We start from the raw sequence: 17,049 nt of genomic DNA on the forward strand, positions 1-17,049 counted from the left end.
TTGATCAAAGCTCCATCGCAGTCAGCAGCATACAGGACCATGTCTCGGATGTTGATTTTCCTCGAGAAGCACAGCTTCATTATCAGTACCATGAAAAATTCTCTGGCTCCATTCAGAAATTTATTTTCTTGCTCTGGAGCTGTAGGAGGTCTACCATAGAATTATGCCTCCAGATTAGATTGCTAGATTGCCCGGTGTTTGTGCATAGGGATCACTCCACAGGCACAATCACACATCAGAAGTCTTCAAGCCTTCATGCTAAAAGGTTTGGCACCACTTACTAGAACACATGAAAGATCAAATAGGGGCTCCAAAACAGGTATTCAACTCCTTACAATGGTGACTAGCCCACAATAATGTCTGCAAAGACATAGCCATCTGCCTTCCAGGTCCTTTAGTCCTGGCACCTGATACCAGCCTGGAGGGCTGAGGAGCTCATTGGGAGACCCAAATAGCTCAGGGCTGCTGGAGCTAAAAGGAAAAGGCTCACAACATGGAGATTTGAGAGCAGTTAAGCTACCTCTGCAAAGGTTCCAGCCCATCCTAAAGGGCAACCATGTCCTGGTTCATTCAGGCAATATGGCTATGGTAGTATATTTAAACAACCAGAGGGACCAACGAGTTCAGCACTACAATAAAAATAATGAGGTGGGCGGAACAGTTCTTCCTTTTCCTCAGAGCAAACCACATCAAAGGGGACCTGAACCAAAAGGCAGACTATCTTAGTGGGGCCAGAATCAGGAGGTTTTCAGTCTCCGCAATCTCATCATTCAGATGTTTTGCCTCTCTTTGACTGACCTGTCCATGAATTGTACAAATGCAAATAGGCCAAAATACTTCAGAAGGGAGATAGACTCCAGATCGACGGGGACAGATGCCTTATCGCACAGTTGGCTGCAGGGCATACCTTACAAGTTTCCACCCTTTTCACTACTGAAAAATAAAATTAGAACAGGCAACAGGTGATACTGATAACTCCTAATTGTCTGAAGAGACCTTGATTCTTAGACCTAACAGGGCTGACACTGGAGTCTGTACTCCAGTTTCCATGGATACCAGGCATCCTCTTGCAAAGTCCTCTTCCTTATCCGGACCCAAACTGGCTTCAACAAACAGTCTGGTTATTGTGAGGGAAGCACTAGAAGGTTTTGGTCTGTCCTCAGGAGTCATTAAGACATTGCTTACAGCTAGGAGAGTATCGACTTTAAAAGTCCAGATTCAATGACTATTGCCAAAAGCACAATGGAAATTCCAGAATTCCAGGAATTCCAACCAATGTTCCCTTTAATTTTCTCCATCCATGTGTGGAATAAATTTTATGTGCACTGAGGTATGTGCGGATCTGTGCCACAGTAGAAACAAAAAACCTAGATATAATATATATTTTTAAAAAGTTACCATAGGGATAATTACTTCAGCCAGGACAGAGAAGGCATTTTAGAACTCACTACTCAAGGAATTAAATTTAAGTGTACGAAAAAAATTATGAAATGCATAGACCAGTCAAAACACTATAAAACACACTTTGAAAGAATAAAATTACAGAGAATATATGTGCATTGCAAGAAGTAACAACAATAATAATACAGGTATGTTTTGGGAGATGAGTGTGAAAGAGAATCTGTGTGTGTGTGTGTGTGTGTGTGTGTGTGTGTGAGAGAGAGAGAGAGAGAGAGTGTGTGTGACTCGGAGACAGTGTGGGTGCTGGTTGCTGGGGAAGCTTCTGATAAATGCCATGTGCTGTCTCTTTAAGGCACTCACTGAAGGCTCTCCTGCTCTATCCTGAGCCCTGTTGTCTCCCGGCCCCTGCTCTGCGGAGATGGGGTACATGGGCAGGAGGGAGAGAGAGAGTGAGAGAGACAGGGACTGTGTGAGCTGGTTGCTGGGGAAGTCTCAGAAACTGGGTGCTGTCTCTTTAAGAATGGCACTCAGTCACTCACAGTTCAGACCTCAGACTGCAGCAGCTCCAAGTCATCCTTACCCAGGATGTCCCCTCTCCCCTGCTCTGTAGAGATTAGGTACAGGGGTGGGGGAGATGGACACCCTCGCATCATCCCCCCTTCTCCTCTCCCCCCGCAACTCTGTACAGCCAGCAGGAGGGCACCGTGACAGCACCGTGGCTGCAAAGCAGGGGGGGCAGGGGCACCTGAACACATGCTGCTGGATGTGCGCACTCTGCTAATCAACTGGGCGGCACGTGAATTTCTCCTGGGTGGCTGCCCAACCAGGTAGCTTACAGGGAATACAGATTCCAACCATTCTGGACTTGCTCCAAGAAGGCATGGACAGAGGCCTTCAGTCCAGTATCATTGCATGTCAAATGTCTGCTCTTAGTATCAGGCTGTTCACAAAATCCTCAGACTCCCTGGCAGACAGTTCACAAATAGCCACATTGCTTTGAGCAGTCCAATAAGCCACACCAGCAGTCAGGCAGCTATTCCCAAAATGGGACCTTCCACTAGTTTTGAGACTCTGACTTCAGTATTGGCCTTTTATTTATCTATTAACACTTGTTCCTTAGTAGCTGTCATGTCTGCCAGGCGAGTGTTGGAACTGGCAACCTTATCTATACAGGAGCTTTACTTTGTGTTATACAAGGATAAGGTGGAGCTAAGGCCACCAAAATCCTGTCTTCCTAAAGTAAATTCCTCTTTCCATACTTTCCAACAGGTTGTGATTCTTTTATTCTGTCCAAAACACAACATCCAACTGAAAAGGTGTGGCACACCTTAGGTTTTCAATAATCTTCTGATCTCTATCTTAAGCATATAGACTCCACAAGAATATTGGGCTCCCTATTTGTGTCCTTCCATCTGAAATGCAGGGACTCAGAGCTTTCAAGTTCTCCATTGTTAGGTGGATTAGAATATGTATTGTGGAAGCCTACAGATCATCAGAGATTCTTGTCCCAGAAGGGATCAAGTCTCGCTTCCTGAGTTCCTTAGCAACCTCATGGCAGAATGACCAAATGTGTTCACTTCAGAAATTTGCGGAGCAGCTATCATGAGGTTTCCAGTGTGCAACCTGGACTGTGGGACCACTGAGCCCTCCAATCCAACCAACCTGGGTGGCCTCAGCATCTGATGCTGATGTCAAGCTCTAGGCCTCTGATAGGCACTGCACTCACACAGACATCCACAGACACCCAACTGAGTTTCATGAATGATCTCCCAGCCAGTCATAAATCATCAGTAGGAAGGCTCTGGCCAGTTCTCTCCAGCTCCCCAGTCTTGCACCCCAGAACTGTACCGTTTTGCACTGGTCAGATGTCTGGCAAGTGTAAGTTTATTAGCTAGTTCGCCACTTTGCCAAAGGAAAGTGGACATGCACCAGCTTTTGTAACCTGAGCTGAGTTTCCCAAGTACTTTAGACAAACTCACTGGTAAGGATAAAACATTAAAATGAATTTATTAACTACAGAAAAATTTTAAATGATTGTAAGTGGTAGGCATAAAGGTCAGAGAGAGTTACCTTAAGAAAATAAAAAGTAAACACATTCTAAATCCTAAACTTTTAGTCTAAGCGAGAGTTGAATCAAACAGCTTTTCTCACCCTGACAGGCTATAGTTCCTCAATACAAAGGCTGGGAATAACTTCCAACTTGGGATCAACCTTCCCTAGTTCAAATTTTTGTCTTGTAGACATTCTTCCAGCTGTCGATGTGGGGGAGAGAGGCCCATTGATAATGGCACTGTCTCTCTTTTTATCCATTCTTCCATCTACTAAAAAGATCCTTGCAGTTATGTGGGGGTCAGGCAGTTCCCATTGGTCAAGCAGTTTCCATTGTGCATGTGCCTTCTCTAGAAGCCTCTGGGATAGTGGATTGTGTGTTGATGAGCCAATAACAACTGTCTGGCTATTGATGGCTACTCCTTTGTTGTAACTGAAAGGCTGGTTGTGGGTGTTCCCAACCTCACAACATATTTCAGTAACACTTATATTAATACTTCATAACTTCTCATACAGTGATAATACATACTATCCAACAGATTCTTATTGTTCAACAGATCAAAACTTATAAAATGATACCTCACAAGGCATACTTTGTACAAAACATATAATCATATCACAGTGATGAATATGGGGGTTCCAGGGTGCCACATCTGTTCACTGCTCGCTACTTCCCAGCATTCAGGATTGTGGGAGATGCTGTGCTGTAGAACAGAAGATTTCTTATTGATAATTTTCATTCTGCTCGCAGCATCTTCTACCCACCCTGGATAGCTCATAACTTAAGAGTCATATACTAAATAGAACCATTACCATATGACTGTCTTCCTTGGTCTAATGTACATAGTTATTTCAATATCTCTGGAATATCTGCTAATGATGTTATGTAAGTTTTATAGCTTGGGAATAGTGGGAGCAGAGGAGGTGTGGCCAGAGCATATGGTGCCAAAACACTGATGTGACGGGTTGTATCACAGGAACCCCCTTGGGAGCTGCCAACCGATGTGCCAAGACTACTTCTATCCCTGTTTTCCCTGCCAGCTCAGGACTTCAGCACCCTGTCTTGCCGAGCCAGACACTCTTGTCTACTTCAACAAAGACCCAGAGTCTGAATTACCTGCCCCAAAGCTGCAGGTTTACCTGAAAACAGCTCACAGAAGTGTGCTTGTCTTTAGCACCCAGATGCCCAACTCCCAATGGGGTCTAAACCCAAATAAATCCGTTTTACCCTGTATAAAGTTTATGCAGGGTAAACTCATAAATTGTCCACCCTCTATAACACTGATAGAGAGATATGCACAGTTGTTTGCTCCCCCAGGTATTAATAAATCTGTTTTACCCTGTATAGAGCTTATACAGGGTAAACTCATAAATAGTTCGCCTTCTATAACACTGATAGAGAGATATGCACAGTTGTTTACTCCCCCAGGTATTAATACATACCCTGAGTTAACTAATAAGTAAAAAGTGATTTTATTAAATACAGAAAGTAGGATTTAAGTGGTTCCAAGTAGTAACAGACAGAACAAAGTAACTTACCAAGCAAAATAAAATAAAATGCGCAAATCTATGTCTAATCAAACTAAATACAGATAAGAGTTCCAGAATGCTCCCTTTTACAAACTAATCTCCTTTTAGCCTGGGTCCAGCAATCACTGTCACCCTCTGTAGTTACTGACCTTAGTTCCAGTTTCCTTTAAGTATCCCGTGTGGGGTGGAGAGGGTCCTTCTTTAGCCAGCTGAAGACAAAATGGAGGGGTCTCTCACGGGTTTAAATAGACTTTCTCTTGTGGTGGACACCCCCTTCCTCACTCCTATGCAAAGTCCAGCTCCAAGATGGAGTTCTGGGGTCACCTGGGCAAGTCACATGTCCATGCATGACTCAGTCTTTACAGGCAGAAGCCAATTTCCACATGGTATCTTGTATGTCTCCAGGAAGACTTCGTATGTGGATTGGAGCCTTCCAAGCTCTTTTGTCTGTTAAGTGCTTCTGGACTGAGCACATAATTCACACATTCCTTTCCCAAGAAGTGACCAAATGTTTTAACTAAGGCTACTTAGAGATCAAGCAATTATACAGCCAATGTTCATAACTTTGAGCACACAAATGGTGCCTACATACAACTAGGATGAACATAACCAGTAGATCATAACCTTTACATAGATATGTTACATGGCATATGTAGCAAAACCCTATTCCGGTTATATCATACATACATTTATGAGCACCCCCACCCCATAAAGCCTTATGGAGTATACTGTCACAACTGCCTCTGTGAGCTGCAGAGAGAAGCCCAGATGTCCAGAATTGTGGTCTGTGAATTTTTCTGTGCTAGCAGAAATTATTGTTAAGAAATTTTCCATTCTGTGTACTAAGGTCCACAGACCCATTCCAGTTGGTACTTTACAGTGTTTGCATCTTGGGGGCAGAACTGGACCTGTCAGTCACTGGCAGCAGAGGTTTGCCCCACCCTCTGAAGTTTCCTCAAGATTGTTCTGCCCTCTGACTGGCCAGTGGCTCAGCCAGAACTTGCAGCTACAGATCTTTTCCAAGGGAAATGTCAGACTTTATTTCAGATGTTCAGACTAATGGGCTCAGTAATGTGTCTGTCTAATTCCCAGCCAGGTCCAAAGGCTGTGTTTGCCTTTTGAGGAGATTGTTTCCTCAGCTCTGCTTCTCCTCCTGAGACATTTGCAGCAGATGATGTTGCTTCAGGGAGCGAACTAGGCTGAGAAAAGTCAGAGGCAAAAGGAAGGGGTCTGTGTCTCTGCCCTATTTCTCCTCCCTAATCCTGCCTTCCCCTCGAGAGAAATCCTATTGAGTTGAGGGTAAGACCTCAAACTGTATTAGCAGTTGATGAGCAGTCATTCTGTGCAGCTTTAGTGTTATTTTGCAGTGTGGCTGCGCTCACTGTAACTAGGTTAACTCGAGAGGAGTTAACTTGAGCTAACTGCAGTAAAAACATAGCCTTAGTGGTCAGTGGGGTGTGACAGAGTTACAGCTTCCACAATCCATAGAGCTCCCAAACACTCCCATCATAATGGAGAGCATAGGGGAAAACTCTGGAGAGCTTCTCTCCATGGAGATTTTTCCATCACATGGGAGGTGACAATAAGGCCTTCAAAATTCAGCAGTAAAGCATATAGTAATGTGTGTTTAGCAAACCCTATTATTTTATTTCACACCTTCAATAAGCTTGAGTTCTGTGGTAGGTTCTTCACTAGAGAATATTAACTAGGTATTTAATAAAAAATGTCAATAATTCAGAATATGGAGTACAGTTTAACTCTGATATCTCTTTAAAGAACAAATGCATTGTGAAATTATTGCTGGCTTTAATTAATTAACTAATTAATTTCCATTTCTCCACTCCACAGGAGCAGCTCTGCCAGAGCATATACCTCAAGGAAGTACTGTGGAATTTATTCTTACCTGGAGTCTGGAAATAAGAGCAGTTCCCAAAAAGGTTTTGATATCTTGCTTTGCTATTTTTAAGAAAAGATCTTATAGATTTCAAGGCCAGAAGGGACCATTGTGATAATCCAGTCTGTCCATAACACAGGTTATAGAACTATCCCAAAATAATTCCTAGAGCATATTTCTTAGAAGAACATCCAGTCTTGATTTAAAAATTTCTGGTGATGGAGAATCCACCATGACCCTTGATACATTTTTGCAGTGCTTATTTACCCTCAGTGTTAAACATGTACAACTTATTTGCAGTCTGAATTTGTCTAACTCCAAATTCCAGCCATTTGATCATGCTATATCTTTCTTTGCTAGACTGAAGAGCCCATTATCAAATATTTGTTACCCATGTGGTTCTTGTAGACTGTAATCAAGTTACCCTTTAGCCTTCTCTTTGTTAAGCTAAATAGATTGAGCTCTTTGAGTCTGTCACTGTAAGGTATGTTTTCTAATTCTTTAATAATTCTCTTGGCTCTAGAGCCACAAAACCTGTGCAAACTGCCAGGATACCACATTTTCATGTCCATTTCTATTTCCACGATGCTCCTCTTCACATCCAGGCATGAAAGAGAGCAGATGCCTATATAAAGGGGAGTTCTTCTTTGAAGAGTGTCCCTGTGGTTGCTCCACTTTCGGTGAATCTGTGCCCTTGCACTTGTAATCGGAGATTTTTAGTAGTGCCTGGTTGGGTCGCTCATGCGTTGTCCCTGTCTTGCACTGCCTCGAGCGGTTACATAGCACTGTCCGACCAACCCTCCCTCAGTTCCTTCTCTACTGCCCTCAGTTTGAGACGGCAGCATCTGACAGAGGTTCCCCATCATCCTCTCAGAGGAAGGAGTACTCCTCTAAAAAGGTGACAGAGAAACGGGGTCTGTCCTCCCCTTCTCAGAAGCCCATGAAAAAGAGACATTCCCCAACACTTTAGACCCCATCGGTACTGGCCGCACTGAGACCATCTACTTCAGGCAGCATGACCATCCGGTACCGTGCGTACTGTGCGAGCCAAAGACCCTAAGCGTCTGGCTCAGAAAAAGGCAAAAAAGGGAAACCTGCCATCCTTGCCTCGGTACCGCTGAAGCCACTCAAACATGCAGCACCAAGCTGCTCAGCAGTGCTTACAGTCTGTGGAACCACTGTGACGTTCCCTTCTGGTCTTTTCTAGACTGGTGATCTGCTAGGTCACTCCAATCCTTGACTCGGGGAGCCAGCCTTACGCTGCTCTGCTGTGAGAACCCCCACACCTGAGCTGCTCATGCACAGCCTCTGGCATGTAAGCTGCTCCTTGGATTGTGCAACCGAATGAGACTAGACACAACCCTAGGAACATCCATCTTGCAGCGTCCAGTTATGCCCGCTGGACACTGCAAGCTTATATGAGTTTGGCAATTTAACAAAGATATTAATATGCACCAGGCTTATTATCCCAAGGGGAGTCTCTGACATGCTTCAAACCAAACACACTGCTTCAGGTAGAATAAACAGATTTATCAACTACTGTGACAAAATTCCTCCTCTACCTTGGTGGATCCTGCGCTTATTGGCAGATTTGCTTGCCTCACAGATTTGTCCTCTGGGTCGAGAAACAGCCCAGAGACCTTCCCCTCTGGTAGGAGCCACAGTCCAGGTCAATTCCTCCTGTGTTTGATCAGGAGTTGAGAGGTTTGGGGGGAACCTGGGCCTGCCCTCTACTCCGGGTTCCAGCCCAGGGCCCTGTGGACTGCAGCTGTCTAGAGTGCCTCCTGGTACAGTTGTGTGACAACTACAACTCCTGGACTACTTCCCCATGGCCTCTTCCCAACACCTTCTTTGTCCTCACCACTGGACCTTCCTCCTGATGTGAAGTCCCTTCCAATCCTGATATTCTATGATTCTATGTTTGATAACACTTGTACTTCTCAGTCCTCCAGCAGTATGCGTACTCACTCTCAGCTTCTTGCACGCCTCTTGCTCCCAGTTCCTTGCATGCACTTCCTCTTCTCTGGCCTGACTGGAGTGAGTCCTTTTATAGCATCAGAGGGGCCTTAATTAGAGTCAGGTGCTTAACAGCCTCACCTGACTCTTAGCAGGTTAATTGGAGTCAGGTGTTCTCATTAGCCTGGAGCAGCCCCTGCTCTGGTCACTCGGGGAACAGAAAACTGCTTATCCAGTGGCCAGTATATCTCCCTTCTACTAGTCTGCTGTTCCCAACTGACGTTGGTCTATCACACTACAAAGATAGATTTTAAGTGATTATAAATCAAAGCATAACAAGTCGGATTTGTTGAAATGAAATAAAAGGAAAATGCATTCTAAGCTGATCTTAACACTTTCAATGCCCTTACAAACTTAGATGTGTCTCACCAGTTTGGCTGGTTGCCCTTCAGCCAGGCTGTCCTCTTTGCTTCAGTTGCTTGGTGGTGATGTCTGTAGATGGAGGTGGAAGAGAGAGGAAGAGCATGGCAAATGTCTCTCCCTTTTATCATGTCTTTTCTTCCTTCATGTCCAGAGTCTGGTGAGTGTTTCCTCATTGCAGTCTCAAAGTGACCAAAGGAAGGGGAGTGACTTACTCAAGAGTCCAACAGATCCTTCATTGTTGCCTAGGCCAGTGTCCTTTGTTCCTGTGAGGATGTGCTGGGTTTGTCCCATACCTGCCCTGATGAGGTGTGAACTGCCCCTCTGGTCTTGGAGAGTTTTTGCCTGGGCTTGCATTAAGCCATGAGGACACATTTTCAGCCTCATAATTATATACATGAAATTACAACCTATAACATTACTATAACAGTAATGCTCAGTGCATCATGAGCCTTCCGAAGACACCTGACATGACAAACTTTGCATTAGATACCACACAATCATATTAAAAGGATGAACATGGGGGTGCTGGGTGTTCCCCCAAGGTACAGAACATCACAACCACCTTCTGCCTCCACAGCGTATAGCACACAACTCTTGGCATCGACAACCGCAGTAAAGGCAACCAGTGCTGCCAACAACACCCTCCTCGGTACTGATGCTCTCAGTACCGCAGCAATTTCTATGACATAAAGAACGTCTAGTCTCCTCGGCACCAGAATCTCCACTCCTCAGTACCGACCTTACTCCAGCACACTTGGTACTGTGCCAACTTACCACACCACCCAGATCAGCTCTTCCTTTATCCAGTGACGAGAATGATGATGAAGGGGAAATCTATTTCTAGAGCTACATAAATACCACCCCAAACCTGAAACTCAAGGATGGAACAGATTCCCAGGGATGTTGCCACCAATGCCATTCCCACCACAGTGGGCTTATTGGGACCTATGGGCAGCGTACTGCTAACACTATCCTAAGCCTCCCGGTCCACACAGGGAGAAGTCAAGGCATTCTCCATTACCCTCCATACCTCGACCCTCTGAACCTCTGGCTCAGTGGGGAATCCAGCTGTAACACACTGACCTGGGTTCAGGCAGCAGTGCAGCCGGACTAGTCGGCTGTCTCTGGGCTACTTCCTCCCCTCCCCTCGAGGTGTACCTGGATCCTGGGGTCATCCTCCATCTCACTGGGATTTACAGCCAATGGTATTCCCAGCAGCTACTTGGTGTCTGGAGTGGCTGGAAGCTTCGGCAAGTCCTCAGGGCAGCAGAGGTACTCCTCGGCATCCAACTGCAGCAGTGGGGGAGAAGTATCTGTCTTCCTCGGCAGCTCCAGTTCAACTGAGCTGCACGGCCCACCTCTTGTACTTCCTGTTCCACTCCTCTGCTTCTGCTGGGCCGGGCATGGCCTTCCTGGCTCTATCCACCAGGGGGCTGGTTGTGGTCCCTCCAAATCATTCTCCGAGGGAGGTCATGCCTCCTTGCTATAGCACATTCTTTTTGTCCTCAAGTAACAATTTAAAGCCCTCATATCCAAGGTTCAGATCCTAGCTTGCACAGATTTACAAGCTTCACCGGAAGCCGCAGACACGGGGGCCTGGTCCAATGCCACAGCCATAGTAATGTGACAAGCCTCCTGGCTCCACTTCTCGGGTTTTCCAAAAGAAGTACAACTGTCAAGGATTTCCTGTTCAAAGGACTCAAGCTGTTTGCAGCCAAAAAGGATCAGTCCCTTCCAGGGCGACTCTGAGATCCTTGGACATATGCATGTCTACACGAAAGAACAAACGGGAAGTATTACTTGACACAAAGCTCTAGATCCACACCCTACACCCAACCTCAGAGGCAATATGACCTGCAAAGGCGGTGACAGAGACCCTCAAGATGGAGACCACTCCCTTCTCAGTCCTCGATGTCCCAACAACTCCCTCTAAACAACAGTTTTGAAGGTTTGATTGAGGATCAGAGACATCTCCTTTTTCTGTTGTTGGACCCATCCATCCATTCAGAGACCATCTGATTCCATACCACCCAGTGTGGCAAAAAATCACATCAGACAAATGGGCATTAGAAATCATCAAGACTGGCTATTGCATCCAATTTACCTCCATCCCCCCAACCAACCCTCCCTCCCCATCCCTCTTCAGTGACCCTTTTCACAAACACCTACTGCAACAGAAGGTAAACCAACTCATATGCCTAGGTGCAGTAAAACCAGTATCAACACAACATAGATGGAAGGGTTTCTACTCCCATTATTTTCTAACTCAGAAAAAAAACCAGGGGATGGTGGCCCATTCTTGACTTAAGAAAACTCAACAAATCCATGAAGACCCAGCAATTTAGGATGACCCCTCTAGCAATGATAATTCTACCACTAGAACAAGGGGACTGGTTCTCAGCTCTTGACTTCCATGATGCATATTTCCACATAACGATACATCCCTCACACAGGAGGTTTCTCAGTTTTGTTCTGGGAACAGATAATTTCAAGTACTGAGTACTCCCTTTCAGCTCATCTGCAGCTCCACAGGTAGTCTCAAAAATCCTTGCAGTGGTGGCAGCTCACCTCCACGGACAAGGGGTCATAATATTCCCCATCTGTAAGATTGCTTATTCAAAGCCTCGATTCGGAAAGAGGCAGTAGAAACTACCCAAAAGTCAGTAGCTCTCTTCACACAACTAGGGCTACAAATAAACTAACAAAAATCAATATTCACACCTGTGCAGAGACTGGAGTTCATTGGGGCCTACCTCAACTCTCTGGATCAGGGGTTGGCAACCTTTTGGAAGTGGTGTGCCGAGTCTTCATTTATTCACTCTAATTTAAGGTTTCACATGCCAGTAATACATTTTAACATTTTTAGAAGGTCTCTTTCTATAAGTCTATAATATATAACTAAATTATTGTTGTATGTAAAGTAAATAAGGTTTTAAAAATGTTTAAGAAGCTTCATTTAAAACTAAATTAAAATGCAGAGCCCCCCCCCCAGACTAGTGGCCAGGACCCGGGCAGCGTGAGTGCCACTGAAAATCGGCTCACGTGCCACCTTCAGCACCGTGCCATAGGTTGCCTACCCCTGCTCTAGGTGCTACAGCCTCTCTGCCCCAGCACAGATTTTTCCACTCTAGTCCACCTAATCGTTATAATGCAAACCAGCCCGCAGTGCCTATAAAGCAAGCTCAGGACAGTATATATTCCACACAGACACAGTACAAACAAGCATCTTACGATGCTGACCAAAGTAAAAAATTCTCTGGACTCAACCACACAACATTTGCATGAGAGTTCCCTTTGTGCAGACCCTTCCATTGATGATACTCATAACGGACACTTCTCTGCTAAGTTGGGAGGCACAACCACACAATCTAAGGTTGCTGGTCCCCGTCTGAATCAACATTACACATAAACCTACTGAAGCTGTAGGCAGTTTGCAATGCATGCTCACACTTCCTAACCGTGATCAGGGACAAGGCCGTAAAGGTGCTGACGGACAACATCACTTGTTCCGCCAAGGAGGGGCACGGTCACACTCCCTGTGCACAGAAGCCATTCTCCTATGGAACTGGTGAATCTGCCACAACATTGACATCTCAGCCTTCTATCTACCAGGATACCAAAACACTACTGCAGACGCACTGAGCAGAAAATTTTCCCAGAACCACGAGTGGGAAATGAACACCAGGGTACTACAGAACATATTCAGACTCTGGGGGTTCCCAACTATAAACCTCTTTGTGACAACCCAGAATGCCAAGTGCCCATGCTTCTTCTCCAGAGTAAGACTGGGATCTCGTTCTCTAGGCGATGCTTTTCTCCTTAAATGGGATGCACATCTACTGTATGATTTCCCCTCCCCACTTTCTAGCCAGGGTCATACACAAGATAAGGACCGACAACTCCAGAGTAATCTTGATAGCCCCACACGTGGCCCAGACAAATGTGGTTTTCCTTACCTCTTGAAGATTTCTGTGTGCTCACAATGCACTCTTCCTCATCTCCTGTCTCAGGATGCAGGCCAGATCTACCACCCAAACTTGGCAAGACTACACCTATAAGCATGGCTACTCCATGGTTCTGAGACAATGTGATGACCTATTCAGAGGAAGTAAGGGACATTCTTTTAAACAGCAGAAAATCTACTACACAGAATACCTACCTGTGCAAATGGAAGAAATTCCATACCTGGTGCCAGAATAGGCAAACAATAGCAACTACCTCTCCTTTATTAATAGTAATGGGTTACACACTGGAACTCAAGAAATCTGGTCTCTGAGTGAGCTCGATCAGAGTGCGTCTTGCAGCAATCATGGAATTCCCTCACTAAGTAGATGAGTTCTTCATCTTCGCTCACCCTCCCGCTATACGCTTCCTCAAGGGTCTTCATAGCCTTCACCCTGAAATATCTGCCCCTACTCCATCATGGGAACTCAATCTGGTGCTGCAATGTTTTATGGTGGCCACTTTTGACCCATTAGCAACATGTTCACTTCTCTACCTTTCAGTGAAGGTGGTCTTCCTCGTTGCTATCACATCTGCCTGATGAGTTGTAGAACTGGGAACCTCATGACACCCCCCACCACACATACAATATTTTTCAAAAACAAAGTTATCCTATTGTGACGGGCTAGGTCACAGAGACCTCCTTGGGACTGTCACCTGATGTGCTGAAACTACCTTTGAAAACTACCGTTTTCTTTGCCAGCTTGGGACTCCAGCACTCTGTCTTGTTGAGCCAGACGTGCTAGCCTGCTGCAACACAAACCCAGGGTCTGAACCATGCCCCAAAAGCTGCAGACTTAACTGAAAAGAGCTCAGCAAGTACTCCTATCTTCAGCACCCAGACACCCTGCTCCCAATGGGATCCCCAAATAAATCTGTTTTACTCTGTATAAAGCTTATACAGGGTAAACTCATAAATTGTCCGCCCCCTATAACACTGATAGAGATGCACAGCTGTTTGCTCCCCCAGGTATTAATCACTTTGGATTAATTAATAAACAAAAGTGACCTTATTAGGTATAAAAAGTGGGATTTAAGTGATTTCAAGTAATAACAGACAGAACAAAGTACGTTAACCAAGCAAAATAAAATAAAACACGCAAGTCTAAGCCTAATACATTACGAAACTGAATACAGGTAAATCTCACCCTCAGAGATGTTCCAATAAGCTTCTTTCAGAGACTAGACTCCTTCCTAATCTTGTCCCAATCCTTTCCCCTGGTACAGTCCTTTTTAGTTTCAGCTCAGGTGGTAACTAGGGGATTTCTCATGACTGGCAGCCCGCTTTGTTCTCTTCCACCCCCTTTTATAGCTTTGGCACAAGGCAGGAATCTTTTGTCTCTCTGGGTCCCCACCCATCCTTCTAAATGGTAAAGCACTAGTTTTAAGATGAATTCCAGTACCAGGTGACATGGTCACATGTCCTGCGAAACCCCAAGCCTCTGTTCTTCCCAGCCTGACTCACAGGAATGCAGGAAGGCTTGCAAGCAAACAGAGCCATTTACAACCAATCGTGCTAGTCAGTGGGAGCCATCAGGATTCTAAACCACTATTAATGGCCCGCACTTTGCATAATTACAACAAGACTTCAGAGTTATACTTTATATTTCTAGTTTTAGATACTATTTGTATGTATGTATCATTCTTGTATGAACACTCAGTAAATTATAAGCTTTGTAATGATACCTTACAAGAGACCTTTTGCATGAAGCATATTCCAGTTACATTATATTCACACTCATTAGCATATTTCCATAAAACATATGGAGTGCAACGTGACACCTATGACCACATCCCAGTCTCCTACCTAAAATAAGTTCATCATTCCATTTGAACCAACCCATCCATCTCCCATCATTCTTCCCAAAACCTCATGGGAAGAAATGAGAAGCAGTTCTTCATATCCTGGATGTCTTTCAGAAAGTCACCACAGTTATTTCTTTCCATTATTGAATGATCTAAGGGTGATGCCATATCCAAACAAAGGCTGTCAAAATAGATCTCCGGCTACATTGACTTTTATTATTGCCAGTAATAGTTACAGCCCTCACCGAGGAACCACACACACTCCACCAGAGCACTCTACATTGACAGCTTCCCTCAACAATGTGCCTATTAAGGACATCTGCAAAGCAGCAACCTAAGCATCAACCCATATGTTCACACAGGACTATGCCATAGAGCAGCATTCATCATCAGATGCTCTACTGGGACTTTTGGTTTTATCATCCATCATGACTGCACCTCCAAAGACCCTCCCTTCCACTGAGGGGCACTACCCTAGTCACCTACAGTCGATTAGAATATAAATATTTTACTTGCATTTCAGCATATAGAGTAGTACAAAAAAGTCCTTGTCTGGATTAAATTTTAGTTTGTACTGATTTCGCTAGTGCTTTTCATGTAGCCTGTTGTAAAATTAGGCAAATATCTAGATGAATTGACATATCCCCTGGAAGACTTCTGCATAATCCCAGGGGTACATGTACCCCTAATTGAGAACCACCGCCTTACAGTACAAAGTCATTTGGGTAGGGACAGTGGATGGGATTCATAAAGGTATCTAGGTGTTCAGCTCCCATTTCAATGGAACTTAGGTGCCAAAAAACCTTTGTGAATCCCACCCAGGGTCTTCTGGCTTTGAACAGCCCCAAGCACATTGGTGCTTAATAAATAGTAATAAAGCATTAAGATAACTTCTTACCTATGTCTCCCTGAAGGATCTTGGCTACAGTAAAGCCTTGTGATACGCAAAGAAGTAAACCAGTTATAAAAATAACGTTTCATTTCAAATCATCCCAGAATGAATTACAGCCGTAACAAGCTACATGACAAGTATTTCATAGAATCATAGAATCATAGAATTCAAGATCAGAAGGGACCATTATGATCATCTAGTCTGACCTCCTGCAAGATGCAGGCCACATAAGCCGATCCACCCACTCCTTAGCAAGTGACCCCTGCCCCATGCTTCGGAGGAAGGCGAAAAACCTCCAGGGCCATTGCCAATCTTCCCTGGAGGAAAATTCCTTCCCGACCCCAAATATGGCGGTCAGCTGAACCCCGAGCATGTGGGCAAGACTCTCCAGCCAAACCCTCTGGAAAAGGTTATATCATACCAGGCACATAATTGACCTATTGACTAAGCCCGTTATCCTATCATACCATCCCCTCCACACTATTTATTCACACACTCAACTGACGACGTATCAGCAACATTAATTCAAAGGTTAGCGCAGGCCAGTGAGGATTTCCACATCTAACTGACATAACAGAAGGGATTCAGGAAGGTGGAATGCACCAAAGTAACACCGTTATTCTGACATACTAGAAGTGATGTATTTCATCTCATCCAAAATACAGCAGCCTCCTATCACTATGCTGGGTTTTGCTTGATTACAGTTAGTAATAGTTTGCTGTAACAATAAAGATACAGAAGAAACAGAAGCTGTCCAGAGATGGGTGGCAAACACAACTGGAGGAATGGAGAGTCTTACATATGAAGAGAAATTTAAAAACAATTTAATATTCAAAAGGGACTGGACATTTGAACATTCACAGTTACACTAGATTGGAGCTGGATGGAATTTTTTTGAATTCAAATCTCACTTCAAAAAAATAAAAAATTTGAAAAATAATACTTTTTCCTTTTTTACCAGCTCTAATTACATAGGATAAAATATTTAAAAACAATGGGTATATAAACCCTCATGTACATCGGCCAAACTGGACAGCCTCTAAGGAAAAGGATAAATGGACACAAATCAGATATTAGGAATGGCAATATACAAAAA

At 44.4% G+C, this 17,049-nt stretch overlaps 1 protein-coding gene across 8 annotated transcripts in view; it reads left to right on the forward strand.

The window, feature by feature from the left end:
• The window catches only part of MTRR (5-methyltetrahydrofolate-homocysteine methyltransferase reductase), a 132,144-nt gene that overhangs the window by 62,237 nt on the left and 52,858 nt on the right, over positions 1 to 17,049 (forward strand). For all 8 annotated transcript variants that reach the window (XM_039523234.1, XM_039523237.1, XM_039523239.1 and 5 more), the window contains one exon: positions 6,829 to 6,917. In XM_039523234.1, the coding sequence (XP_039379168.1) occupies positions 6,829 to 6,917 (89 nt within the window). The remainder of the gene's footprint in view (positions 1 to 6,828; positions 6,918 to 17,049) is intronic.

Source organism: Mauremys reevesii, linkage group 2 (genome assembly GCF_016161935.1).
Source record: "Mauremys reevesii isolate NIE-2019 linkage group 2, ASM1616193v1, whole genome shotgun sequence".
Lineage (NCBI taxonomy): Eukaryota > Metazoa > Chordata > Testudines > Geoemydidae > Mauremys > Mauremys reevesii.